This window comes from Trachurus japonicus, chromosome 11 (assembly GCF_045865225.1).
Source record: "Trachurus japonicus isolate A0001 chromosome 11, Traja_1.0".
Classification (NCBI taxonomy): domain Eukaryota; kingdom Metazoa; phylum Chordata; class Actinopteri; order Carangiformes; family Carangidae; genus Trachurus; species Trachurus japonicus.
The window spans coordinates 17033330-17060833 of NC_140917.1; the positions used below are offsets into that span (position 1 = coordinate 17033330).

General features: G+C 42.5%; 2 protein-coding genes and 1 long non-coding RNA gene across 6 annotated transcripts in view; 1 reads left to right on the plus strand and 2 right to left on the minus strand.

Annotated features, from left to right (window-relative positions):
• The window catches only part of LOC146978569 (uncharacterized), a 35097-nt gene extending 31779 nt beyond the window's left edge, over positions 1-3318 (plus strand). The window contains exon 8 of one of the 2 annotated variants that reach the window (XR_015037099.1): positions 2830-3318. This is a non-coding gene — a long non-coding RNA (uncharacterized LOC146978569). Of the gene's footprint in view, positions 1-1785; positions 2144-2829 lie in introns of those variants that run through there. The other variant, XR_015037098.1, reaches the window with a different exon arrangement.
• rprd2a (regulation of nuclear pre-mRNA domain containing 2a) lies at positions 1915-19677 on the minus strand. Of its 2 annotated transcripts, XR_015037092.1 has the most exons (11): positions 19210-19677; positions 13627-13756; positions 13227-13378; positions 12896-12948; positions 12319-12445; positions 11991-12166; positions 10874-11216; positions 9503-9703; positions 8996-9163; positions 4869-6957; positions 1915-2025 (listed from the first exon to the last, which is right to left on the minus strand). XR_015037092.1 is itself a non-coding variant. In XM_085791333.1 (10 exons), the coding sequence occupies exons 1-10, from the start codon at positions 19382-19384 to the stop codon at positions 5237-5239; spliced, it is 3246 nt and encodes a 1081-aa protein (XP_085647459.1). In that variant the 5' UTR covers positions 19385-19677; the 3' UTR covers positions 4098-5236. The 2 variants fall into 2 exon arrangements, 1 of the variants encoding a protein (XP_085647459.1); XM_085791333.1 differs by lacking the exon at positions 1915-2025 and having other exon boundaries at positions 4098-6957.
• A 1392-nt stretch (positions 19678-21069) lies between these two features.
• ciarta (circadian associated repressor of transcription a) lies at positions 21070-26161 on the minus strand. 2 transcript variants are annotated; one of them, XM_085791339.1, is made up of 7 exons: positions 25852-26161; positions 24441-24791; positions 24272-24347; positions 24092-24170; positions 23828-23981; positions 23244-23442; positions 21070-22680 (listed from the first exon to the last, which is right to left on the minus strand). In XM_085791339.1, exons 2-7 carry the CDS (start codon positions 24789-24791, stop codon positions 22565-22567), a joined length of 975 nt encoding a protein of 324 aa, XP_085647465.1. In that variant the 5' UTR covers positions 25852-26161; the 3' UTR covers positions 21070-22564. The 2 variants fall into 2 exon arrangements, with proteins under 2 accessions (XP_085647465.1, XP_085647464.1); XM_085791338.1 differs by having other exon boundaries at positions 21070-23442.
• Between the last annotated feature and the right edge of the window lie 1343 nt (positions 26162-27504).

Genomic DNA, 27504 nt, shown 5'->3' on the forward strand with positions numbered 1-27504 from the left:
TCATTAACAGAGCTGCGATACGGCCTCTCCGAGCGGGAAACACACATTATTTACACGAGTGTAGCTACCTCTTGAACGCAGGGATATATATATAATAGGACACACACACGCACACACACACATAGCCTACATACATACGCATACACAGTTACACCCTGTGTGAAATCTGGGCAGCATGTAAACAATGAGCCCACATGACAGCGGGCTGCACACACCCGACATGCGCACCACGGCCACACTTCAAACGAGTCACGATGTGGAGCTGCTCGGTGTCAGAGAGCGACATTATAACACAGAGAGAAAAAAAACAACAAAAAACAACCTCTGGCCACTGATCTGAGAACAGATCTCCCTGCAGCTTTAATTCCTTTATTTCCAACAACAGCAGCAGCAGCAGCAGCAGCAGAATATCTCATCGGCTTGTCTCTTCATGTTAAGACTGCCATCTGCCATCAGTCACTAAATCCTCTCCGCCTTCAGCCTCCGTCTAAACCTGCACAGCCACATATGCAGCGACGTGGCAGCGGCTGAGCTGCGATCAGGTGGAAACGGATCATCTACGTAGCTGCGCGTTGGGAAACGTGATGTGTGTCATTTTCACAATGGATGGATTTTTTTTTTCCATTAATTAAATATATATATTTTACTTAAGAGAGTAACCAACAACGACATCTGGTGACGAGCTGCAAACACATATGATGGCACATGACAGTGATGGTGTCTTTATGTTGCTGCTGTGACTTTGCAATAGACTCTGCATCTGTAGATTATTGATAGATAAATTAATAATTGATGTGATCTTAACTGTGATGGAAGATAGATGATATAACTTTATAATTTCTGCTAAATTTACTCACAAAACAGGCTGCAGAATAATAATAATAAAAAAAAAGTTGTGTGCCCTTTTAGACTGCATGGATCATTTCAATTATTAAAACCAGAAAATATGATTTTTCTTTACTGTTTGGCAGCTGTCTCTTGTTTTGGAGTAGCTACAGGTTTACACACCATATATAACATAATGTCTGTCTATATGGGTCCTTAAAGTCCTATTTTCACAAAAGCTCCTGCAGTAAAAAAAAAAAAAAGTATTTCAACCTGGTTCTTGACATGAGAAAGTACAAGGCCTCTTTGCTGCGGTAGAATTGTGACAAATCAAACTCAATTTTAGAAAAACACTTCAAAGGAAGGAACATCTTAATGCACTCGAAGATCTCTTCTTTGAGCGAGGGATGAGTTACTATTATTAGTTAAATGAATCATCATTTTAAAAAGGTAATTTAATGTGAAGCACGATCTTGTTTGGTAAAGTAACAAGTAACTCTGCTAAATAAAAGCAGTGGAGCAAAGATCATCTCTTCATCCTTTAGTGAAACCCATGCATCTTCAAACTGGCTCATTTTGACATTTTAACTGAGACTTTAATGGTTGTAGAAAAACTACCTTGATTTTTCAGAGCCCCAATGGATCATGGGACAAAATAGCAAAAGAAAGAGAATGAGTTTCCACAGGACACTGTAAATAAACAGGCAGCACAAACTGGATTTACTTTGATATGAACTACTTTATTTCACACAAATACGCATTTTTACACATGTGACATTGTTGGTTTAATCCTGGATGTACTTACTTCACACGAGGCTCAGTCCACCCCTCCTGTTCTCCTGTGACTTCTCTGAAACACACACACACACAGATAGAGAGATAGAGAGAAAGGGAGAAAACACTACTTTAGCATTTCACCTCCCCCCCTGCCTGACAGGCTGCTCGTTTTGATTTCCACAGTGTCTGATGTATTAAACCGGTGGCTCACTCAGCTGCAGTCATGTCAGACCATGAAGAGCCATCACTGGAGGCGGCGCAGGGTTCAAACAGGAGAGCCACCATGCAGCAGCAGCAGCAGCAGCATCAACCCCCCACCACCACACACCTCCTCCTCCTTCTCCTCCATCACCTCCATCAGTTAACATGTGGGAGAGACGGGTTTCCATCACATCAGGCACATCAAAGTGTGGCTCTGGATCCCTGAGGATGGAAACAGGAGGGAGGGGATCAAACAGGAAATAGGTTCAAATCCAAGAGGTGGAAGATGCATGAGCAACATTAAAGAACATCAAGTCTAACATAAAAAAAATAAAAATAATATAGCCTATATAGCTATATGAGAACATCGCGAGGTAAATAAATCTAATATAGTGTCTATTTGTTGTTGTTATTGTTGCTATAGCCTCGTTTAATAAAGCAGTGTGATAAAGTGTCACTGCCTCTGGAAAGATCTGCTGACATCTGGCGACGGCTGCCTCACTGTGTCTTATTATCACCTGCCCGCTTCACCTGTTGATTTATTTATATATTAAACGTCGGATCAAGGAAAAGAAAAACGAACCAAAAAAAAAAAAAAAAGCGAAATAAACTTTCAGCTTCACTTTCATTTTTTCATGTAACGTCATTATTATTTGCAGTTGCATGAACGCGACGAGGAGGAAACGTGTAGCCTACTTAAAAAAAAAAAAATCGATTATTTCCCGAGACGAAACCTACAGTTAAAAAAAAAAAAAAAAAAGTAAGCTTCAATTACACAGTATAATATTAATTTAATTTAATTTAATATAAGTTTTTTTTTTTTTTAATATGATGGTCAGAAAAGATATGTTTTAATACATATCAACTAGAGTATTGCTAAAAATATATATTAATCAACCAAGGACCTAAAGAGTCAGAAAGTCTAATTAACTACATTTTAAAATAAATGAATGAATCACGTCGGAGCTTCACTGCTTGCTTTGTAATGGCCTCATAAATCTGACTGAGCAGCACTTTGTTTTGCAGCTTTGACACGTTGAAGCTCAGAGTGGAGACAAGTCTGGCCTCTGAATTTAAAGCCTCTCGCCCTCACTGCCTCTGTGGAGGAAGCAGGAAGAAAAAAAAACACACCGAGGGAGACAAACAGCTGCTCTCCAACAGGGGAGACAATGAAGCCTCTAATGGACAAGCAGGGGAGTGTGGGGTTGGAGGGTTGGGGAGGAAATCTGGATGTTCACTGAGGTTGTAATACTTCACATTATACAGCATTAGCATATTTGTGTAAGAAGACCAAATTAAGCGTAATTAAAATTGATGATATTGATAATATTTGCATTTCAGGGGAACATTTAATCACTATTTCAATAGGGTCAAAACTATTTTTGTCAGAGCAAAGTATCAGTTTCATATTGGGCCTAAAATAGGTTGCTATTACCATCTCACATTATACCACAGAGGTTCAAGTAATGTTATACTCAAAGAGTGGAAACGCCTTTAATATTAAATAGTAATAAGTTGAATAAATTGGTTTTTATCCTCTGTGAGGCACTTTGTGTTACATTGTATGAAAAGTGCCATATAAATAAAGTTGATTTGAATAAAAAGTTTGTGCCATTTAGTTACTTGTTATTGCTTCTGCAAAAGAGATGCATCCATTTCTGGACAGGGAAAATACAGTGGGATCCAAAAGTCTGAGATCACAGACCTTAGATCTTTTGAACCCCACTCTATATGATTTGATTTTAAAATCTTTAAATAAATTATGCTACAAATAATGATCATTTTTTAAAACTCAGACATTTAAACTATAGGAAGTTAAATAAAAGCTCAGCTTAGTGAAAGGACATCCACGCTGAGGTTGCATCCTTCGACCTGAGGACTTTTTTTTTTTGTTCCCCAACACCAGTGTCACTAGTCGATCCGCAGGGTTTTAAGTTTTTAAACAGAGCTGAGCTTCAAGGTCAAAGCCAGAGGAGTCTAATTTACTTTATCTGTCTGTTATTAGTATAATACAACAGGTTTCATATTGGCCTCGAAACCAGAACAGAAGCTTTTTAAGTTTAAGTTTTCCCACTGATAGAGTGGAGTCTGATACACTGAAGTGAACCACATAGTTAACATGAGTTTTTTTTTTCCTGTTGAGTAGTGGAGTTAGGATAGTTTATGTTCTCAAAATTGTGAATCAGTTTTTCCTTCAAGTAGCTACCCAATTTTTTATATATATTATATATACACACACATGATGACTGGTAGTCGAGGGCAGAGCTGTAACAAGGGGAAAGAAGAAAAAAAACAACACACTTTTTTAAACTCAGATTTTTATTAGTCAGTACAAGTAAAACGAAACCGAAGACGAGACTCTTCATCCCCCTCCAAAAATGAACTTCTTCAGCGTCGGTGTTGGAGGGAGGGTGGAAAAAAAATAACACACCTCTCTCTCTCTTTCTCTCTCTACTTCTCCTTCCTCCTCTGACTCAGACCGGTGTGTCGCTCTCCTTCAAGGAACTCAACGAGACGTGAAACTATCGCCGAGGGGATCTTACGCACTAGTGGAGAAAGCATGGCTTCACAGATATAACATTCGGAGATGAAACAATGTGAATTTACCCCCTCCCCTCCCCTCCCTTCCTCCCCTATATATAAAAACGGGTACACTGTTTGTCCCCATACAATACACTGCACGTTTTTTATCAGAGTGAAATTCAAATTGATGTTTAAACCCCCCACGCCCCCCCCCCCCCCAAAAAAAGGCTACTGGGAAACTGCTGATGATGAGGAAGAGGAGCAGTCACAACTGCTCAGTGAAAAACTAAATAACAGCAGAGACGTCGCACCAGCTACAATCTTTTCTTCTTCGTCGTCTTAGCAAAAATAACTATCCTCCGATTCTGCTGCGGAGAAAATGAGGAACGGCCCCTGTGACTGGTTGACTTACACTTGACCGCATGCACACGCTCACACCATGCACGCACTCTGACCTACTGTATCAAAACTGATGATGCTCAAATTACATATTTTAATTCAACGCTTGTTTATAACACAAAAAGTGAATTATATATATCCACCTCTTATTTTCTTTCATCTTCTTTCTTCGCTCTTCGGCTCAGCAGCAGCAGCAGCAGCAGCGCCTCTCAGAGCCGCCGCCGTTTCCTGTCACGCCTTCTCGCTGCTGTTGGTTGTCTCTGTTGCTCAACCTTTAATCGTAGATACGTTCAGTCTTCTCGCCGCTCGCCGTTGCTGCGTTTTGTTCTTCAGAATGACCTCGCCCTCCAGTGTGCATGTTGATCCGCCCTCTCAGATTTTCAGCGACCGCTCGTGGACCCTCAAAACTGAGTGACTTGAAAGTTACAGAACAGTCTGTGCCCCCCGCTGCAGCCGCCATCATGACGTCTATGGTTATTTCATAAGAGCTTCATAAGAGTGGCGTCTGCGGTCAGAACCGCGGCGGAGGGAAGGGTCTTTTCGGGGGGAACATGGGACCGGGGTTGCCCCCTCCTCTCGGCCCGGGGCGTTTGCCTCTTAACCTCGGACTGGGGCCTTGGAACGGAGCGAAGGGCGCGTGTGGCGGTCCTCGGGGGGGCGGGTGGCGTGCCGGGTGAATGGGATGATGTGGAGGTCGTGGACCAGGATGACGCATCTCAGGATGAGGAGGCGGCGGCGGCAGCGGTCGTCGTGGAGCGTAGTGTGGAGGGGGGGGGCTGTGGCGCTGGTAGTCGCGGGCGTAGTAGGGGTCTTCGGAGGGCGACAGCGGCGGAGTGAGGCCGCGGTGTCTGAGGTACGGGTGCGGCGGCGGCGGCGGCGGGCTGCCCGGCCGGTAATACGGGTCATCCGGGTGGCGGTAGGCGTCGTCCTGAAACAGAGGGCCGTCACGACGCCGGAGCTCGTCGTGGTGGTACCGGTCGAGGTCGTCGTGGTAACGCAGGTCGTCCGGGTGGTGGGGGGGGTGTAACCGGAGGCGGGGTCTGTCCAGCTCGTACAGCGGGGGGTCGTCGGGACGAAACATGGATTTGTGCTGATGGTCGTGCACCACCATCCCGCTGATGGCGCTGCCGCCGCCGGGCCCCTCCCCCGCCGCCGCCCCGTGGTTCATCTGCTGCTGATGATGATCCGGAGGAATCATCGCGCCGCCGCCGCCGCCGCCAGCCACAGCGGGGGGAGGGTCGAAGGGGCCACGATGAGGAGGGGGAGGTAACTTCGGGACAGGCGGGAGGTTGCTGCTTCTGAAGAAACCAGAGGACGTTTGGTCCGGATGCTCCCGGGTTTGCTCCGTTTGGTACGGATAAAGTCCTGATGTGGCGTTTTCTCCGCCGTAGCCTCGGGGCTGCTGGGCGCCGCCGTCCGGGTACGTGTCTCCGCCGTACCAGCCCCCTCCCCTCTCCTTCGCGCCCTGGAAGCCTTCGAGTGTCTGTGCGGCGCCACCGGCGGCGGCACGGCCCGGGGCTCGCTCTCCGGGCGCCGGCCCTCCCGTCTGCGCAGACATCTGCTGGTAATGTCCGACCGGAGCAGGAAGCGCGCGGTTCGGCTGCGGCGGGTACACCTGCCCGTTCTGCGCCGCGCCCGGCCGCAGGTGAGGCGGCGCCGGCTGCTGGTTCTGGTTCTGAGCGCTGTTCTTGTACGCGGTCGGAGCCGTGTGACCGACAGACGACTGTACCGTGGACGGCGCGGGCTCGTCCATGATCTCGTCTTGAGTCGGCGTGCCTCCGCCCTCGTCCCGCACCGGGGTCCCGTCCTGGTTGTCGGCGCCGGTTACCGGGCTGACGGCGTCCCCTCCCGCCGGGTTTGAATTAAAGCCCAGGTCGAACGCGCTGAACGCCGGGTTCCCCTGCAGGAAGCTGTGGATTTTAGACTCCAAACTGTTGGAGGACGGCGGCGGCGGTTTCTCCGGCTCCGTCGTCAAGTCCATGTCCGTGTGCAGAGCCTGGACCAGAGCGGAGGCCGGGTTGGACGTCTGGGGGGGAGGGGCCTGGGGGGGGTCTGCGCTCGGCCGTACAGAGGAGGGGTGTGAGGAAGGCACAGGCGCAGCAGAGGAGCGAGACGGGCTCTGAGACGGCACCGCTGATGCAGACGTGAAGGAGGACGAGGGAGGGGTCTTGCCCGTGCTGGCGGAGGCTGAGGGGACGTTTGCAGCCGGGCTGCTCAGAATAGAGGTGATGCCTGAGAGAAGAACAAAATGTATTTTCAGCACGCTGCTTTTAACATACAATATGAAGTAGATATATAAACACTTACAGTGGCATGCAAAGGGTTGGGCACCCCTGGTCAAAATGTCTGTTAACGTGAACAGTTAAGCAAGTGGAAGATGAAATGATCTCCAAAAGGTATAAAGTTTAACAGGAAACACTCTTTTGCAATATTTTAAGCAATATCAGTATATATTGCTTTTGTCTTCTACAATTTCAGAGTGAAAAAGGGAAATAAAGCAGCAAAGGAACGGGAAACCCAGGAGACTTGAGCTCTCAGATAACTTCGACCAAGGTATCAGACAAGATACACTGCCCATACACCGTCACCACTTGGATTTAACTAAGCTAATAGGTAAGAGCTTCCCATTGGATAATTACTACATTACTACTACATTACTATTATGTTTCAGCTGGCAACAACTTATTTAACCCTGACTGATGCAGTCTCATCAAGACGCATCCTGTGGTCGTGGAGATGTTAATCTGTATTGGCATGAATCAAGCAAATAAAACATCTAAGGAGATTTCTGAGACTACTAAAATTGGGTTAAGAACTGTCCAACGCATTATTAAAAACTGAAAGGACAGTGGGGAAGCATCGTCTTCAAGGAAGAAATGTGGTTCAATGTGACCAGAGAGTCCAGACCTTAACCCCATTGAGAATCTTTGAAAAATTAAAGGACAATTCCAGGCGAATTCAACTCTGGGGTGTATTTTCATATCATTTTAGGTCTAAAAGAATGAATCTGAAGATTTTCAGTTTAATCGCTCCTGTTTTGCGGTAGTTGCATCTGTCCCCGCGTCCCCACGGCAGCAATGAATGGGAGTGGATGTAAGTTCCGCTGTTTAGGCTGTTTCCAGCCCTCAAAGCCGCAATTTTTTTCCACAGACAGCGTCAGATGGCGACTCAAACATGCACCGAGAAGTTTATTTACTTCAAGCAAGCCGGCATGTTTGTAAAACTAGATCTAATTCAAAGTCTCCCGGAGTCTCGCGCGAGCCCGAAGTTGCAGTGCTGGTGCATTCAGGCACAGTCGGAGCTACCGCTTGTGTCATAAACACAGGAATATCAACTCTTTACTTGCTTGAAGTGTACATTTTTTTCCACTGACAGCGTCAGATGGCTACTCAAACATGCGCCGAGAAGTTTTTTTTACTTGAAGCAAGTAAAGAGTTGATATTCCTGTGTTTATGACACAAACGGGAGCTTTTCCCACTGCATGTGAACACACCGCGCACGGCAACTGGGTCTCGCGCGAGACTCCGGGAGACTTTGAATTAGATCTAGTTTTACAAACATGTCGGCTTGCTTGAAGTAAATAAACTTCTCGGTGCATGTTTGAGTAGCCATCTGACGCTGTCTGTGGAAAAAAATTGCGGCTTTGAGGGCTGGAAACAGCCTAAACAGCGGAACTTACATCCACTCCCATTCATTGCTGCCGTGGGGACGCGGGGACAGATGCAACTACCGCAAAACAGGAGCGATTAAACTGAAAATCTTCAGATTCATTCTTTTAGACCTAAAATGATATGAAAATACACCCCAGAGTTGAATTCGCCTGGAATTGTCCTTTAATGCAACTGTGGATGGGAATAAATGTTGTGACATTGCAGAAGCTTTTAAAACGATGCCACAGCAAATGTGTACTGTAATCAAAGCTAAAGGCGGTCTAACAAAATATTAGAGTGTGTGACTTTTTTTGGGATGGGCAGTGTATTTACTATTTAAACGCTGTGATAGTTTCCAAAGGAGGTGCTACTAGGTACTAACTATGCAGGGTGGCCAAACCTTTGCTGCGGGCTCTCTTCCTTTTCTATCATTTTGGAAATGTAAAAGATGACAAGAAAAAAAATGATGTGTCATTTGTAACTGTATGCCTTTTGGAGATCATTCAATCTTCCACTTGCTTAACTGTTCACATTAACCGAAATTTTGACCACGGGTGGCCAAACTTTTGCATGCTGCTGTATTTTGGTTGTGGACTAAGCAGAGTACTACTTCTTCTCACCCTCGAGGCTGCCTTGGCCCTGCACTTTGGACAGAGCAGAGAGGAGATCTGCAGGACTCACATCCACCTTGGAAAGCAGGTTTACCAGTGAACCGGCATCCTGAGAGGCCACAGGGGCGGCAGGCGTGGTCCTCACAGGGGCAGCAGGAGGACTCTCCACCAAAGGTCCTGCAAGACAGAGACAGAGCAGCACTCCTGTCAGATGTACTGTAACCCCCACTGTGGCTCATCACAGACACGTCGACTGCTCAGTGGCATCAGGAGGACGCTGAGACTCAGACAGTGTTGCAGAAATGTCAGGACTGCCTCCACATATTTGGCACATGGCAAATAAAACTCTGTATTACACTTTTACAATGTATTTTCTTCCAAAAAAGACTGGGATATCATGACATCAGGGGGACATCGTAGAGATAATGTATACAGAAACAGTTTCATATTCAGTTTCATTATGCTGTAATTCAGTCCAACAGTTTTTATTCTGTCAGATCGTCCACCGACACTCACCTGTGTTCTTCATCACCGAGTTTAAACTACTGAGGATGGAGCCAATTTTACTCATGTCGACACTTTCCACCACTGCTGCAGGGGCGTCTACCGGGGGGGCGGCCTGCGGGACGGGCTGCTCTCTGCCTGCCGACGGCTCCTTGGTTACTGGGACTGGAGTGGACGCCTCTGTGTGGGCAGGGCGTTCGGTCTGCTCTTCAACTGAGAGGAGAAATAAGGCAGTGAGGGTTGGAGGCTGGATCATGGGACGTGTAGTTTAAGCAAGGAAAGGCAATTTTATTTGTACAGCTTATTTTTACAAACAGTTTGTCTCAAAGGGCTTTACATGGCATCAAAACAACATCCTCATACTTCATGTAACATGTTAAAAAATGTCTGTCTCTTCATGTTTGACACTCACAGCTAAATCGAGCTGTGCTCATAACTCGATTTGAGCGTCCTGTCAGACTTCTGTCCTTGTCCCAGTTTACATGCAACAGGGAAAATCGAATAACTGACGGTGTCACTTCCTCAACATAGGACGGGTAATACGGACCTCTGTCCTGTTGACTTTTCTGTTACCGAGTTAAAAAATGGAAATAAATAACCTTGATAACCGGCTTCCTTTCTTTTATTTATTTATTCATAAAACACATCTTCTCACTGGTTGCACTGAAATGCATTCAATCTTTTTTTCTTTAATTTTCTGTGCTACACTTTGTGTCATTTTTACTGTTGTGAAGTATTTGCACATGCATTGTCCAGTTTCAGTCCAATTAAGGCGAATACATGCAGAAGAAAATCGATTTCCAATTGCATTATCTGAGTGTCTTAGTCGGATTTGGAGAACTCCGGTATTAGTCGGACTAATGCGTTTACATGCACTTCAGTTTGTCCAGTTATACTCGGATTAAGGCATTAATTGTTTTGTTTTTTTCAACTGTCATGTAAACATACTCACTAAAGTGAAGATTTCAAGGTTAGGAGATGCTGAACTAGTAGAAAACGCTGCAGAACTACTGACATGATCTTACACTGATGAGCATTTAAGTCAATAAAACAAAAAACTGGACACAAAACTGTAAATTGACACATCTGTTGCTGCTTGTTGGTTAAATGTCTCTTAATGCCATTTTGTTGGTGCGTGACCCAGAAAAAAATGCCTGGAATCCAGGTTGGAAATAATTACTTGGATCTCATCCAATAACATCTGACATGAGTTTCTTGTGACTTCCTGCATGAGTCAGTGAGTCAGTGCTCCTCCTTTTCAGTATTCAAACACATTTTCAACAGAACTTTGCCTCAGAAACAAGGAGGAATAATCACAAATTCAGATCTTTTAATATTGTGGTTAAAAAGCTCTCATTGTGCGGTCGTCAGCCCACTCCTCACCTATAATCCCACCACTGTCCATTTCCTCCTCAGAGAGCTCCATGTCCTCCACCTCACGATTGTCATTCTGCCCCAGAGTCTGCGTCGGTCGGGGGGATCCTCCCGGCGACGACAGGGGGCTCGGGGCCGGCGGCTCCGCCTCGTCGTCCATAGCGGAGCCGTCGAGATCTGGATCGGGGTGGGCCAGTTCCAGGCCGTGGAAGGGGGACTCGGACCCTGTTGGAGACGGTGCGTCTGCGGAGGGCGAGGGGATCGGCGACTCGTCCAGGTCTGGTAAGGTGGCCTTCAGGCTGTCCAGCTTCCGCTTGAGGTGGGACACTCGGTTAGCGAACGTCTGGTAGGCCTGGAGGGAGAGATAGTCACGAGTTAACAATAAATCCATCCTAAATGATCAAATACCCCTGATTCAGTTTTAAAGCCTCTGGAAACATGGCTTTAAACAGTAAAAATGCTTATATTATATCAAAGTAGAGTGTCTCGTTAAAGGGATACTTCACCCAAAATCGATAATTCACCAATTTTCTAATCGCCGTCATGCCAAGGAAGCATTTGGAGAACTTTCGGAGTTATCAAAACACTTTTGGAGTTCCAGGGGGGGTCCGGCTGGCAACGGATTTTCATATAATGGCGGTGGATAGAGTTCACTTTTGAATCGTCCAAAACACACACTATGAAACATCCAAATACCTCCATACTGCTCGTCTGTACCGACCCAAGTGTCCTGAAGCTCCCATTTTCATGTCGCGGCCTCAGGAAACTTGGGTCAGTACGGACGAGCAGTATGGAGGTATTTGGATGTTCCTATGAAAGTTCTCCAAACCCATCCTTGGCATGACGCACTCATGACCTTTAAGCATCCACAAAAGTCTGAGTGAAAATAACCTTTCATAACTATTAGACAACCTGGTTTAAAAACAGCTTATTTTGCTGTTTGGACCACTTGTCAGCGGGAGCAGAAAGGTTTTGTTGCGCTGCCACTGGTGGGGTGCGGGATGAGACAAATGACGTGGATGATTTATGATTGGTTCTCAGCGATAACCACGCCAGATTCAAACCTAATTTTTAATGAACACATCTTCATGAACTATGTGGATCAAGCACGGGTCTGACTACTTACATTAGCGACAATCTTGACCTCCTTGTACTGCATCTCGTAGAAGATGTCCGCGTTGCCGAGGACCTCCAGGAGAGGAGGTCCAACTTTGCTTTGTTTGTCAAGAAACTTGACAAACTCCTGCAGCTGTGCACTTCCTTCCTCAAAGTCTCTGGAGAATTTCTTTCCTCCGGCCTTATCTGTAGGAACCGATTAAAGCAGGTTTGAGTTTTAGGGAACGTTCAAAAGAGAAAGAGACACAATCAAAGTCACTGTTGATCCTGACTCATCTGATAATGCACTGCGGGAGGTTGGAGCGTACAAGCAGGACGAGACAACTTAAGACTTGCACCTTTAAGTTTCCGGAGGGCTTCGGTACTGCAGATGTCGACCCTCATGGCTGCCAGCTGTTTTTCTCTCAGGTCCACCTCCTCCAGAGATCTCTTGTACTTGGCCAGTTGGTCCATTAGCGCCTGGGGCTGAAGCAGATGGAGCAGTCATTCACATTATCAGACCACTGTAATATTTAAGTTGATAAGAAAACGACAACTGCAAATAGAAACACAGCTTCATCTATACCAGGGGTGTCAAACATGCGGCCGAGGCAGAGGGTCCAATCTGGCCCTCAGGATGATTTTGTCAAGTGTGAAAATTTGAAATTGCACATATTTTTATCAAGAAATTTCAGGTTGTTTATGTTTGTAAAAGGATAGTTCATTAACAGTAAACATATTAATAATGTATTAAAAAAAGTTTTAAAAAGAATTCAAAGTTCTTTTTATTTATAGGCTATCATGCTATTATTTTACTGGTCCGGCCCACTTGAGATCAAATTGTGCTGTTTGTGGCCCCTGAACTAAAATGAGTTTGACACCCCTGGTCTATACAATAAAAAATAGATCAGCTAAAAACTTTAATTTCCTACTTACCACAAACTCAGCAACAATCTTGGACTGTAGTTCTGCTTTAGACTCAATCGGAGCTTTAAAGAATTAAAAAAAAAAATCAGAGAAACATCAACCAACAAAATATCAAAAAGGAGAAAATCAAAACAAGATGTCAGACACGTTACAAATAAATAACTCTACAATAACCCAGTACAACAATATCAACATATTGCAGTTTATGACACCAAAGTGGATACGTTTGCTAATGTAGTATGTTTGAAAATTAAATCTAAACACTTCACAGTTGATGTTAATTTGAAATGTTAAAGATAATGTCAAAAGAAAGTGAGCGGCAGTAACTCAACAAACGTACTTTTTTGCTCCACAGGTGTCTCGGGAGGGGACTCCTCCTTGACCAGGCTGTTCCTCAGCTCAGTGATGAGCGTCCCTGAATACACACTCCTCTCCTCCCAGATGGACAGTATCCTCTCCACTGATTTAATCACCTTGGCCTCACCTTCATGGCTAGAGAAATGGGAGAGAGGATAACGGAATAAGAACGAGGGAAGGCCGAGGAGATTTATGTTGCCGTATAATGACGTTTGTTTTATTAATGCGTGAGGAGTTTCTCTGAAGGACGGAGGAAGTGAGACGACAGGAACGAAAAGGACGATCGGGGGCACCTACACAGATGTTACCTCTTCAACTAATAAAATTAATCTCAAGACACACACGCACACACACATAAAACCACATCTCCAGAAACCACGTACCTGACCAGCACGAAGGCCTCAGGAAGCACTTCTGCGAACGCCGTGCGATAGACGATGGCGTTTTTCCTTTTGCAGTTCTGAATGACATCGTTGGCGAGGTACAACAGGTTGAGCCTGTGAGGGGCATCAGCTGTAGGACGACAGAGAGACAGTAGAGTTAGTTTGACTGGGAGGGCAGACAGGACGTGATTAATAGTAAATGGCTGGACTGGGGCTATTTGCATTCTGCCTCGTGTCTGCCTGTGTGACTCTTTTGTTTCTCCTCTAGTCTCTGTGCTCACACACACACACACACAGTATTTTAACACATCTTCATTTTACATCCAGTTGGTTTTCATGCAGATTTTTCTGTCTCTGTTATCATTTTATTTTATTTTTTATTTTAATGTTTATTTAACAGGGACGATACATACAACATTGCCACAAAGAATGAAAAATGCGATGCATACAAGACGTCTAGCTTCAGCTAATTTGCAGTCTTTGTCCCTGGTCAGGCTAAAGAAGGATAAAAGATACTGAATACCGTTACAATAAGTGCAATAATACAAATACAGTGAATAATACAGTGAATAGATATCATGAATAAATAAACACAGCTACAAAATTTTGATTAAGAAATTGCACAGATTAAATACATTAAACATTAGTAAAATGCTGTATTGACAGTGACTTGAGAGAAGTTAATGTTCACATTTCTGCTGCTGCTTAAGCCAATGTTTAGCTCTAGCACTAAACATCTTTAATTCTGTTTGGGATTTGATTTCTGGTGGTAAAGAACTCCATAGGTGTGTACCCAGCACTGAAAGGGATGATTGACCGAATGTTGTCCTGCATCTTCGAATTTTACAGTTTTGCTTGCTCATGCTCCTTGTCGTTGTCCCACAGTTGTCTGATTTAGCAAAAAATCTGTGACATCGCTTGTGGGGCCAGTCCACTGACACACTTAAAAACAACTTTCAAAAAAGAGAATTTTATAAAATTAGAAAAAGATGACAAATTATACTTCTCAATGATTTTACAATGGTGCCACTTTTGTGGCTTCTGATCTAAAAATGTTGAAGCTTGTTTGTGGAGTGAGAATAAAGGTCTAGTTGCTGTGTCAGTGGCCTGGCCCCAGGCAGTGATGCAGTAGGACAAATGTGAAAGGACCATAGCATGCAGGTATAAATGAGCTGCCCTGAAAGAGAGACAGGACCTGATGAGTCTGAAACAGTTCAGACTAGTTTTTACAGTTTTAGACAGCTTCTTTATATGTGCTTCAAACTTAAGTTGAGGATCTAGAGTTACTTACACCTAAATATTTAAACTCATTTACCACTTCAATTTCTTTACTATCAATAGTGATGTGAAGAAAATCAGACAGTGAAACAAGTATGAAACAGTGACTGACTGAGACGCAAATCATCGAGACAACATGTTAACTTCCTTCCCATTTCAAACCACGTCATCGTGTGACAAATTCACATATCGATTAGCTGTCTGTAAACCTGTAATTGTGGCTACTGTGTATTAAAATGACTAAGAGATAAATTTACACATAACATAAAGAACAGTACAGTATATAATATAAATATAGGACCTGCTGAGGTCCACCCAAGTGAGTCTGACCAGAAGCCAAAGCCAAAAAATATATCAAGAGACAAAAACAAATAACACTGTATGTTAAAAAGTTTAAATGTTTTGTGTTATCATGTCCTTAATGAATTATTAAAATTGTGACTAATTATCACTCAGTCAATCTGTTTTATTAAAGCTTGGCACTTCTGATTAGAAATACAAAAGAGAGTCATGAAGAGAGAGGGATCAATACCGTAACTGTACGATATTTAGTCAATATCAAACTATGCAAACTGAGGCTGGACATCATCACAGTCTTTTACATTTTAGTACCTGAGAGAGCTTTGCGTGAAACAACCTGCATAACTCACTCACACACACACACACACACACACACACACACACACACACACACACACACACACAAGGCTGAGGATCATTTGAATTATTTCAACGCTCAGAACCAGGAACAGAAACCAAATCAATCAATTATTCATCACCTTTTCCCACAAAACCCTTTCTTTAATTCAACAAAAGCAGCACATCTTAATGCAATCATCTCAATAAAGAATAAGCCCTCCTTCTCTGACAATATTAGCAGCTGAGTGTGTAATAATAACCGGCCATACAAATGCAAAACAACTATGAAAATAAGCAGGAAACTGATGAAACTGTTTAAAATCTAAACATTGTTTGGCATGTAAACTATGTAAAACATCACACAACTGAAACCAATGAGTCCACAAACACAAAGTCAAATCACAGCAAACAACGTTTCCTCTGATTTGCTGGACAGAAAAAATACATGTTACACAGAACACAAACAACATCTGACAACCAGAAAATTGATCTTCTTTTTTTTAAATGTTTGATGATGATGTGGTTTATTTGTATAAAACTGCAAAAGGCTTTCCCTCAACAGTTATTAAAAAGCAAGTTGTCGTTGTCCTCTCCTCAGCAGAACAATGGAAACTGCATGTGAGCAGACGGTTGACTAAACACAACTGTAAACACAAACCACGAGCTGAGAGAACAGACACTCGTGAGCCGAGGTCGGCTCAGATGCACAATAAACGCCTCCACTTTCAAGGCGTGAGAGCAAAGCTGAGGTCCATTAACCTTGGCTTCTAGTCAAAGATAAATATTCCCACCTTATCTCCAGCCAAAACACAGAGATGACTTCACAGTATCAAAACAACAGCACAATAAAAATACAAAAAGTTCATTTACAATACCAAAGACATGTTCCTGCGTTAACCACAATAAACACGAGTAATGCAGGACAGCATAACTACAATTTACTTCCATTTAAAACCTTCACTTATCCAAAGAAACCTGCAATACTCAACTAGGATTACTAAAAAAACTAACAAACATTACATGTCTTTAAGTACAATGAGCCAACCATTATCAAGTTATGTGTAAAAATGTCTATTGTGAGAACTTAATGACCTTGAATGTTTGTGTCAAATTTATGTAAATCCTCTCTGAGGCATTTGTGAGGAGTCATGTTCACAGAAATGGGACAGAGAGGCAGACGGATGAGAAGACGCACAACCGGAGAACGTGTCAGTGGGCACGGCTGTCGACAGCATGAGGGCGTAAAAAGATCACGGATGCAACAACGTGTCTTCTCCCTGGTTATTAATCTCTACTTTCCATCTAAATGGAAAAAGCAGCAGAGAAAATTGTTACAGCTAAAGGTCATCGCCAAAATGTTACTGAGCACTTTCAAATCATTCTTGTGGTTATATTGCATTGACTCCATGGATGAGACTACATTTTATGTCCAATATCAATTAACCTGTCCCTTGCTTTTTAAATTCTTAACTGTAGAAATATGGATTAAAAAATAAATAAAAAATCCCCAAAAGATTATCCAAGGTGTTAATACACCTTGGATAAATGCACAATCCATGCAGCTCTTTGCAGTTGGTCACACTGATCCATTCATTTGATACAACCAATAAATATGTCTTTTATCATTAATATTTATGATTGTAAGACATTTAAATAGGTAAAAAAAAAAAAGCCTCATAAAACATACAGATTGTCAGACCTTGTTGCAAAGGTTCATGCAATAGGACATTTCTGAGTACCAGCGTTTCAGAGGACAATATAGCACTCTGAAACACAACCACTCACTGTTTATCAACTCTTACACTTGATTCAACTGCATTTAAACAACACAAGTTGCAAACTTTACAACTAGTGTTAGGGATGGTCACCTCGTCTTTGCTAAGAAAAAAAAACACAGGCGATGTTAGACAAAACCTACAGAGGCAGGAGCTACGACGACAACTGCTCAGCTCAACAGAGACAGCTCATGTTAATAGGATACAAGGTACAAAGCTGGGATAAGCTGCATATTGATCATCTGTTATGAAACATTGGGAGCAGGATTTTGCCTGTAATATCACTTTAGCGTATATGTTGCATTTCCTGACTGTTCAGAAAAGTATTTAAGTAAATTTGTCTTTTCATACAACTCTCTAAACCTAATGAATCCATGTAAACAGTGGATTTGAAGTGTTATCATAAACCTATAATAATAATAATAATAATAATAATAATAATAATAATAATAATAATAATAAACTAATTCCTTTACATCCTGAAAATAATTCAAATGTGTTCAATAAGTCCAATAAATAATCACTCTTATACGCCTGTTCCAGTAAAACATGCCGACACTTTCAACTTTGCAGCCACGTGTTGATAACACCCACATCGTGTACCGGTAATACTTTATCTACCTCACTGCAGAGCAGCTCCATGACCTGAAGAAGCTGTACTAGGGGTGTAATCTGTTTCTCCATTCAAGTTTACAACGCACACAGAGGAAAGCAGCTTTGATGGATACGAGGGACAGCTTTCATTAAGAAAAATACACCCATGTGAGCACAATATATAAACTAGAGCTGAGGAATGATATGCAAATACATGTTGTGATTTTTGGCAGATACTGCAATTGCATTTTAGATTTTTCAATAAAAATTGTACTTGTTCTTTTACTAGAGAAAATAATTTGTGGCCACAGCAGACTCCTGCATTTATAGTTTGTAGCAGCACATCTAACAAGACAAATTGAAGCTGATGAATTAGATGACGTCCTGAGGGGTTCTTCTACAAAACAAGGCCACAAAATTATGTAATTACGCTGGACTCAGATGACATTGTACTGAAGTGGTGCAAATTCCCAGACAAATTTATAAATAACCTAAACTCTCAAGTGACAGCTGACACATGGGATATTATAGCTGTGCCTGTGCCTGTGCCTGGCGTTGTCATGGAGCTCTGAACACCACCAACATCTTCAACAACAACAAATTACAAACAAACAAGCCCCCATTCAGGAAAAACTTACACAAATATCTTACGTTTGTCCTGTCAACACACGAGGCAGTGTAAGATTTTCCATCTCATCAAGCGGGAAGTAAAGCGCATTTAAAGTCCTGTCGGCAGAGCACAAACCGGCTACACTCAGCAGCAGGAGCGCACGTTTTAAACACCACGATCCCCCGGTTGATCCAGGCTGAGATACTTCAGAGGGTTAGAAAGTCAAAACCAGCAAATATTTAATTAGCACACATAGCTCCAGACTGCCCCTAAATGGAGGCATTTTGCCCCTAAAATTTAAGACAGTGCGAGTAACTTACATTTTTCATTTACTTACACATGTGCAGCCAGTAAATTTCAAACTCAAATAATCTGTAATCTGTTATTTCAGGTGACAGGCCAAGTAAAGGTGTATGAGAGGATCATGAATGAAAAGGAAAGGTGAATATTTGCTTTGCGAGTCGATTTGTGTCCCTAAATTTTCTGTTTGCGCTGCTAAAATTAAAAATTTAAATTAGGGGCCACTGTGCTCCTGGAAAACAAAAAAAAAGTTAATCCTGTTAGCCCACGGGGACCTGGGTCGTGGTGGCATCATCTCTCCAGCCGGACCAACAACGGTGTGTGTGTGTGTGTGTGTGTGTGTGTGTGTGTGTGTGTGTAACGTTACCGAGCTGCAAAGCTACTTACATTTCCTCAAACACTTGATCCAGCCTCTCACGATCAGACTGTGGTACTTCTTGTTGTCGATGCACCACGTCGACAGTCCTTGGATCGAGTCCATCGTGTTTGAGAGACTTTGAAACTTCCGGGCCAGAGTGGACTCCAGAGACCCGCCTGACGCGGCTCGCGCTCCCGCTGCCATGACCGGAGGAGCTCGCGCTGCGCTCCACCATTCCAAAACCCAACTGACGTTAGCCGGTGCTAGCAGTTAGCTTACGACGTTAGCGCATCCAGCCGCCGCTCTGCTGTCATTGTAATTATTACAAAGCTTTACGTGTGTAGCTTGCTGTTTTGCCGCTATAAAGTATCCGCGGCGAGCTTCTCTAATCACCGTGGGGAGTTTAAATCGTTTAGTATTTGAAGCTGCAACTTAGCGCCTTAGCTTACGACATCCTGGAGGTCTGTTTACTGGTCGCTGGCGGAGCGATGAAGGACACTTCCGCAAACACGACGTGGTTATAGCGCCACCGAGCGGCCTGGAGGCGCACGCGTCTAGCGCCACCTGCTGGATGGCGCTGAACATACAGTATGACTAACTGTTTCATAATATAGGCAGGCTGGCGTCTTCACAGTCACGTGTAAAAAGTTTTAAAGAAAATGCTTTCAAAAATAACTTAAAGGGATAGTTCAACATTTTGGCAAATTCGCCTATTTGTCATAATCCCTGTAATCATGGCAGTTAGGTTCATCACCTTTAATTATCGGTGCATGTTGTTTTGAGATCCGCAGGGCAGAGACGTGAGCTGCTCAGCGAACACAATGTTGGTGAACGGTACAGGTCCCCTGCCCCTCATCAAATACACAATCCAACAACTCCAAAATGCTCTTGTGGAGAAGTTGTGACCTGCACATTCGCCACGCTATGAAATAATCATGTATAATTATGTAACATTACGACACATGAAGCAAATACTCAGAACTACTTGAAATGACGCCCAGCAGCCGTGTCTGGGATGAATTTCTGGCTATGCATTTCCCTTCAAAAACAACTCTGTCTTGTAATGTTACATTATTTCATAGTGTGGTGAATGTGCAGGTCACAACTTCAGAGTGTTTTGGAGTTGTTGGATTGTGTATTTGATGAGGGACAGGGGACCTGTACCATTCACCTCCATTGTGTCGCTGAGCATGCACCGATAATCAAAGGTAATGAACCTACTGCTGCGACGGCAATAGGCGATTAATACTTTTTATTCATCAAAGCTGCAGGAAACGAGGGGAAAAAAATCTTGTGTCTACTTCCACACACTTGTTTTTCAAACTATGTGCCAGGAGTGTTGTTGAAAGCTTCTTGGACTTGCTTTGCCACACACGATCATTCGTCAGTGTCTTCTGTCTCTTCATGTAATCCCACGCTGACTGCATGATGTTGAACGCTCAGCAGGGGGGCAGACCATCTGTTGAAGGACTCCTTGTTCCTCCTGTCTCTCAAATAGTTCTTTATGTCTGATATTTTTCAAAATGTTTAGTGCAGATAAATTTACTCACAAATACTATCATTGAGACTGATTTAACTAGCATTTACGGTTTATCATGCATTAAAAATTGTATTTCTAGGTGATGCAATGTATACACCTTTGAATCTATTTGAATTAATAATCTAATTATTTAAGAGAAAGAGAAACAACAGACATGCTGTATTTTGATGAACATCATTCATTTATTATATAAAAATATGTGCATTTGTCAATCAATCGGAAGTAATGACAATTTTATCATAAGAAACAAAGAAATAGCCTAAAACAAAGGATGCTAAAAAAAACAACAACAAAAAAACATTAAAGACATATAACTGAGGAATAAGATTTTTTTTCTCAACTTTCAGTGTTCTTGTATTTCACAAATGATGTTTCACAGATGTACAACCCAGCACAGCAAAACCTGCCCTAAAGGTTGCTACGTAATGTCATTTAATATGCCAAAACATCACTACACTATACTTTTGTTCTCTATCACATGCTTACAATCTTGACTTTAAATGACCTAATCCTAGGCCAATGAAAAGCACTAATGTTGAAGCCTGAGGGACACTTAACTTACACAGCAGCACATTTGGTTTGCAATGACATAAGTGGTGAGATGATTATTATTTTTTACAATTGATAAATAATAATACATTATCTTGATTGATTGCTGAAAACTATAGGCATGTTTATCATTACCTTTAAGGCTGACTGGTGACAAACTACCAGAGATGAAATGCCATTCAACATGAATGATATCTGATTTATAATATGGTGGAACAATACCCACATGCCATCAAACGTAACTGATGTGTTCAGGGATGGCGTTTTGTTTATGATATCGCAAAGATATTATTCCTCAAAAGCACTTTGAGTGGTAGAGATTTGTGATACAAATCCAAATGACAGAAGCTGTTCTTTGCCCAGATGACACTTTACATTTTGTGTGAACAGTAAAATAAATTTACTTCAGAAATTACAAATATTCCTCAAATTCTCTCACTCAAGCACCTGTGAAGCACTCATCTCAGGTGTAACACACAACGAACGACTACACAAGTCTGCCAATACATAACCTCTTTTGGTTTGTTTGGTCAGCAGTTTCCTTATTGTCATCCAAAGTGCAGCTGCATCAATTCTTAAAACTCAAACAGGATCAAATATATTATGTCTCTTTATGCTTCTATGTTTTTAAAAAAAGGTCACTCAGAATTCACATGTGTACAAAAAATACTAAATTTTCAAGTCTTTCTAATCAAAACACACTCACTCACTGGCAGGCTACTTAAAGCAGCAACTGACACAGTGACATCCAGTCAAACATCTTCCTCATATTTCCTCAATAAACACCGGCTGTAGTATTTTCTGTGCAGCACACATTTTAACCACAAGTGCAACTACATTTAGATTTAGATTCTTTATCTAAATAGAAACAATGGTGTGTGCGTGTGTTAACTATATAAATAAAGTTGGGACTGACGTAAGGTGATAATGCAGAATGGTTATGTTTGGCAGATTAGGCCAGCAGCTACAAGCCTTTAATATACATTATATTGAAGCAGGTGGCAAGAGCTATTTTAATGTTGTTAAATGTCACTTTTAATTTACAGTGTTTATGATTGAACTACAGCTGTTGTCTAACTGCTCTAGGGCTGCAAGTAACAATTATTTCCACTACAAATTAAGCTGCCAATTATCTTCTCCATTCATCTTTTCATTGTTTGGTCGATGAAAATGTAACAAAACAGTAACACGTGCTTGTAACATGTAAAGTCAATAGTCAGCTTACAACCATATGGACAAATCTGTAAGAAGCTGAAACCAGCAGATTTGTAAATACATTTGAGGAAATCATTGTTTCAGTTTTGAACTGCACCGACAAAGATCCTCTGTATTTTCTCACTTTTTTGAAAGTGATGTCTGCTGTTGCTGTATCTCACCAGCGATGTGATATCTTGTCCTGTTACTGTTAGAGCTGTGTTCAACGATATAAAAAAGAAAGTACAAACAAATAAGCACAGGCTGCTTTAACACATTACACTTCAAAAGTATTTCCAATATCTTTTAAGTTAGTTTAAGTCCACGAGGACAAGAGTCATACTCTTACAGATGAACAATGTGTAATTCCTTGTAATATAGTGCAATAACTCTGGTGTTATCAAAAACCACACTGAATAGTTAGGGCTATAAGAGAGTCTGACTGCATTTCTCCACTTCCTCTTCTGGTTTAAGGTGGCGTGCAGCCATCGCAGACTGGCTGCACCTAACATTATGCTTATGTAATCATGTCTGCCCTCTCTGCCTTCACTCTGGCTGGCATGCTGTGGCACCTCCATGTGGTAGCAAGGTCAGCTAAGGCCAGCTAAGGTGAGTCATTTGTAGTAATGGTGTTGCTGGAGGACACTGAACTGTCTTGTGTAGCTGGGCTTCTACAAGGGGAGAGGGGCGGGGAGATCTCAGCCCACCCATTCTCATTTGGTCTCTTGCTACATAAATATGACGGCCTGCTTAAAGTGCTAGTGCTGTCTGTAAACTCACATCCATCTTCACAGCTGCACCTAGCTGGTTCAACGGTTTCCTCCTCTGGTGTCCTCCGTTTTTTAGGTGAAACGGATAAACATGTGGAAACGCTGTCGAGTGAAGCGTGGCAGCCCTCGTGTTTTTCAAATGGATGGTGCCTATGCCTGTTTGGTACTTTGCCAGCTTGTTTGGGACTCTGCCAGTTCAGTTTTCTTTTCTGGAATGACAAAGTAAAACAACTTTAACAAAACAAGATCTTACCAGAAGACTATACTCAAAATTCAAGCCGTGCTCTTTGAGAAACGTTTAGGTTACAAACTAGTTTTCTTTCTTTAAACACACATCTATCAAAGAAACAGTAAGCCTGAGGAGTATGTATAAAAATATGGTTTATGCAGTTCTTCCTAATTTTTTTTTTTTATCTTTCTCATGATACAATTCAAATGCATGTGATTGGTTGTAAAAAATAAAATACCATTTTAATAGAAAATATGGTTCAGGATTGTTATTTTAAAATCTCTAGATCATGAGGTCCATGATTTAATTAATACACACTTCTTGTAGGGTCTCTCTCTATTGGTAACAACCAGGATGAGTCTCACCTTAACTGGCATGTGGAGCTGGTTTTGACACCAGTGTTGTGGTAGCTGGGGAGTGATGGTCTGTGTTGGTGTTTCTATGGGCCGAAATGCCACCTGAGGGAACCACATTTTTAGCATCATCTCTATCTGTAGCAGATTGCGGAGGTATTTCTCACTGTTGGAAGAAGGGTTAAGGAACAAGCTTTAGTGACAATTAACAACACAGTGGTTATATTTTCATTACTGTCATAATATCATGTTTGCTTCTTGCCATGCTCTTCTTACCCCATTTCAGGCTTCTGCAAAATCCCAAGAATCCTCTGCAATCGATCGATGGCCACGCTCTGCTGGAAACTAGTTAAACCTGTTAAACCATTCAAAAGTATAGATAAGTAGGCGTTAGGGCTGGATGCATGAAAATAGATTTCAAAGAGATTTCGCGTTTGATTCTGCTCTGCAACATACCTTTGTCAAATCGTCCCGTCTTCAGTCCATGTAGAAGCTCAAGCAAAGGACGGATAAACCTGTTTAAATCTGTACACTTTGAAAAAAAAAGAGAAAACAAGCTTTACTATAATGACTGATCTGTTATTTGGCTGACAAAGGAGCTAGGTATCACTTTAAGGGTTCTTACTTTGTGTGCGAAGGCCAGGTCCCCTGGTGTCATCGCTGGTGAGCCTAATGTGGCAGCTCTAGGGGATGAGGCTGAGTCAGGATGCTTCGTTTCATTAGGGCAGTGTTCAGTCTGGTCACTCTTTAACCTCAAATGTGGGTGATCTGAGTGAGCTGGGAAATCACAGTCATTCTGGGAAAATTCGATTCTTTCATCAGCTGAAAGGAACTTTCTTCCTCCACTGTCCCCCTCGCCCTCTGAGAAGATGTCTGCTTCATCCTCAGTCTGGTCACTCTCACTGAAGACAAAGCTGGAGGTGGATGGTAGCGAGTCATAAGATGGCCATTTGGAAGAGCTGTCCAATGAATTCATCTGTGGAGACGGGAAGATAAAGTAGAGAAAATTAGGTGATTGGAACAGAGCTGCTTCATGAATATTATGAATTATTCAAAATCTAATAGGTAGGATGTCTCTGATGTCAAACAAGTAATGGTCACCCAGGAAAATTTCAATTAGGGGGAATAACTTTACAGGTGCAGACAAGTAGGTCCAACCCTTCCAGTTGTGAAAAACAAAAACGTTTATATCAACATTTCTAAGGTGACTTCTTTATAAAACATTCTGTGAAAAGTGATAATTGCCTGCATGAAAGATCATAATAGTTATTATGAAAAATCTCAGTTTTGCTGCTTTTGGGGATGACTGCTGATACATTTAGAAGATAATTATATCAGTCAGAAAATGCTCATGAAACAAGCACAGACATTGTGTTTGTATATTACAAAGTTGTGCACTTTAATTACGTAAGACATGTTTAAAAGATAAGGTCAGAACTGGCAATATCACTCCAAAAATAATATTCTGAAACAATACTTATGTAACACGCATGCGTAAACCAACACGTTGCTCCACAGTGAAGGGTGTATACATGCCTTAAGTTATTTATTTATATCAGAATCTCAAAATTGAGCTATAAAAAAAATCCAGAACACACCCACACACGCACGCACACACGCACACACACACACACACACACACACACACACACACACACACACACACACTACAAATGGTCAGTGTACTTGTTGCCAAACAGCTGCCAATAATGTCCCCACTGGTCTGGGGGAGTGGAAGATAATCAATATGGAGGACAAACTAACAAATGGTGTTGATATGTTATCTCACACACACTACACGGTTATACAAATCGTGTGTGTGTGTGTGTGTGTGTGTGCGTGCGTGTGCATGCGTGTGCCAACAGACAGACACCAGTTGGGCCATGTGAGCGCAGTTTATAAATATATTTAGCTAAAGTCGAATAAGAGGCTAATAATAATAATAATACGTAACTTAACGTTGAACGAGATGAAATTGAGTATGAAGAATGGCAGAAACAGAAATATATCAGGGATCAGAGGAGAAGCTTTCCTACCTTAAAGCCGGAGTGGAGTCGGGTTCACAAAAAGACGACAAAACAAAAGGACGCAACGCTTGAGAAAGAAAGAAAGAAAGGCACCTCACTCAACGCTTCTTCTTGAACAAGTTGAAGAGACAACTTCAACAACAACAACAACAACAAAAAAGATAACGGCCAACTCTGTCCGTTGGCTGATATACGTAAACAACACGCAGCGGCTGCTCTTGTTATCCAGTTCCCGGTCCCTCCCTACTACTGCTGCTGCTGCTGCTGCTGCTGCTGCCGTCCGTAGCTCTGCTGCCCGTGTGTCCGTGTGTGTGTCTGTGTCTCTGTGTGTGTGTTTCGTCGACTTGTCAGATCTCCAACCTGCAATAAAAAGTGTACCCACGGAGCGCAACGGTCGCTACACGTGCTGAACAGGCACGCCGAATCCTGATTGGCTGAGGGCGGGTTCGCTTCGTCCTGATTGGCTCGGGGGCTTGACCAATCGGCGGCGTTCTCGGCGCCCGTTGGCTGGTCGGCGAGTAGATCCCGCAGCACTTTCAACGGCAGCACGTGTCGGTGTTGTGGCTGGGCCGGGGAAGGGGAACAGCACGCGGCACCTGGTGTGTGTGGTGTGTTGAGAGGGGGAGGGGGGGAGTGAGGGGGGGTGAGGGGGGGGGGTGTTGGGTTTGCAAATCAGAACCGGTTTCACAGGCGGACAACAACCGTTCGTAATCATATAGGGACACAATGAAGCAGTATAATAATCCAGCCTGCAGTTGTGTTTTAGACCATTTTCAGGATGGTTTTATGTTGGTTTGTTTCTGCTTATGATCTCGTTAGTGCTGTGCTGACCCCTCTGCCTATAAAAGACACGCCTAGAAAGAGCAGGCAGGGCAGATGTCTGCGCATATCATCATGAGCAAAAATATTCAAGAGACGTTAACACGAGGCAACATCGACGTTTGCCACACAGTCCAAAACATCACGTTTGTACAATTTCCTTCTATGGACGTCTTAATCTACCATAAAGCCCCCATGGCAACTATTTAATGATAAGTTGATAGACCAGTCAACATTAATAATCAGTAAAAGAAAACTGATTTTCATATGTGTATTATTTGAAACTCAGCATGTTTGTGTTTCTTTCTTTCTCTCTCTTTTTAAAACATTTTTGAAAAACTAAAAATGTATTAATGACGTAATAAACTATACTAAAGAAGAATGGTTGAAGTTGAACAGGACTTCGTTTTCTGTGTGTTAACAACTTGATACACACGCTCAAAAAAAAAAAAAAAATCATGCCGCTCTGGTAAAGCAGCCACCCCATAATTGTCACCATGTATTTGAGGCTACAATCCTCACTGCAGTCGGCGCCGGCTCGAATCCCGCATCGACCGGCCCTTTCCTGCATGTGATTCCCCCTCTCCCCTCCCCATTTCCTGTCTCTCTCTCGACTGTGCTATCCAGTAAAGGCGAAAAGTCCCCCAAAATGTATGGTACTTAGAAAAAGAAAAAAATCATATGGCCTAAAACAAACAATATAAAACAATGATGTAATCTTGAAACCAGATTTAACACATCGTCCATATTTAAGACAAATTATACTATTTTACCACCATTTCTGCTATTAATCAAATTATAGAACCAAGTAGTAAAATGTGTGAAATGGCAAGTTACAACATT

Coding starts and splice junctions, on each gene's coding strand:
- rprd2a (XM_085791333.1), bottom strand. CDS start 19,384: ATGGCAGCGGGAGCGCGAGCCGCGTCAGGCGGGTCTCTGGAGTCCACT. Junction 12,949..13,226: donor GACACCTGTGGAGCAAAAAA/GTACGTTTGTTG, acceptor AATTCTTTAAAG/CTCCGATTGAGTCTAAAGCA. Junction 9,164..9,502: donor CTCGGTGATGAAGAACACAG/GTGAGTGTCGGT, acceptor TCTGTCTTGCAG/GACCTTTGGTGGAGAGTCCT.
- ciarta (XM_085791338.1), bottom strand. CDS start 24,791: ATGAATTCATTGGACAGCTCTTCCAAATGGCCATCTTATGACTCGCTA. Junction 24,348..24,440: donor ACCTGGCCTTCGCACACAAA/GTAAGAACCCTT, acceptor TTTTTTTCAAAG/TGTACAGATTTAAACAGGTT. Junction 23,982..24,091: donor TTGCAGAAGCCTGAAATGGG/GTAAGAAGAGCA, acceptor TTCTTCCAACAG/TGAGAAATACCTCCGCAATC.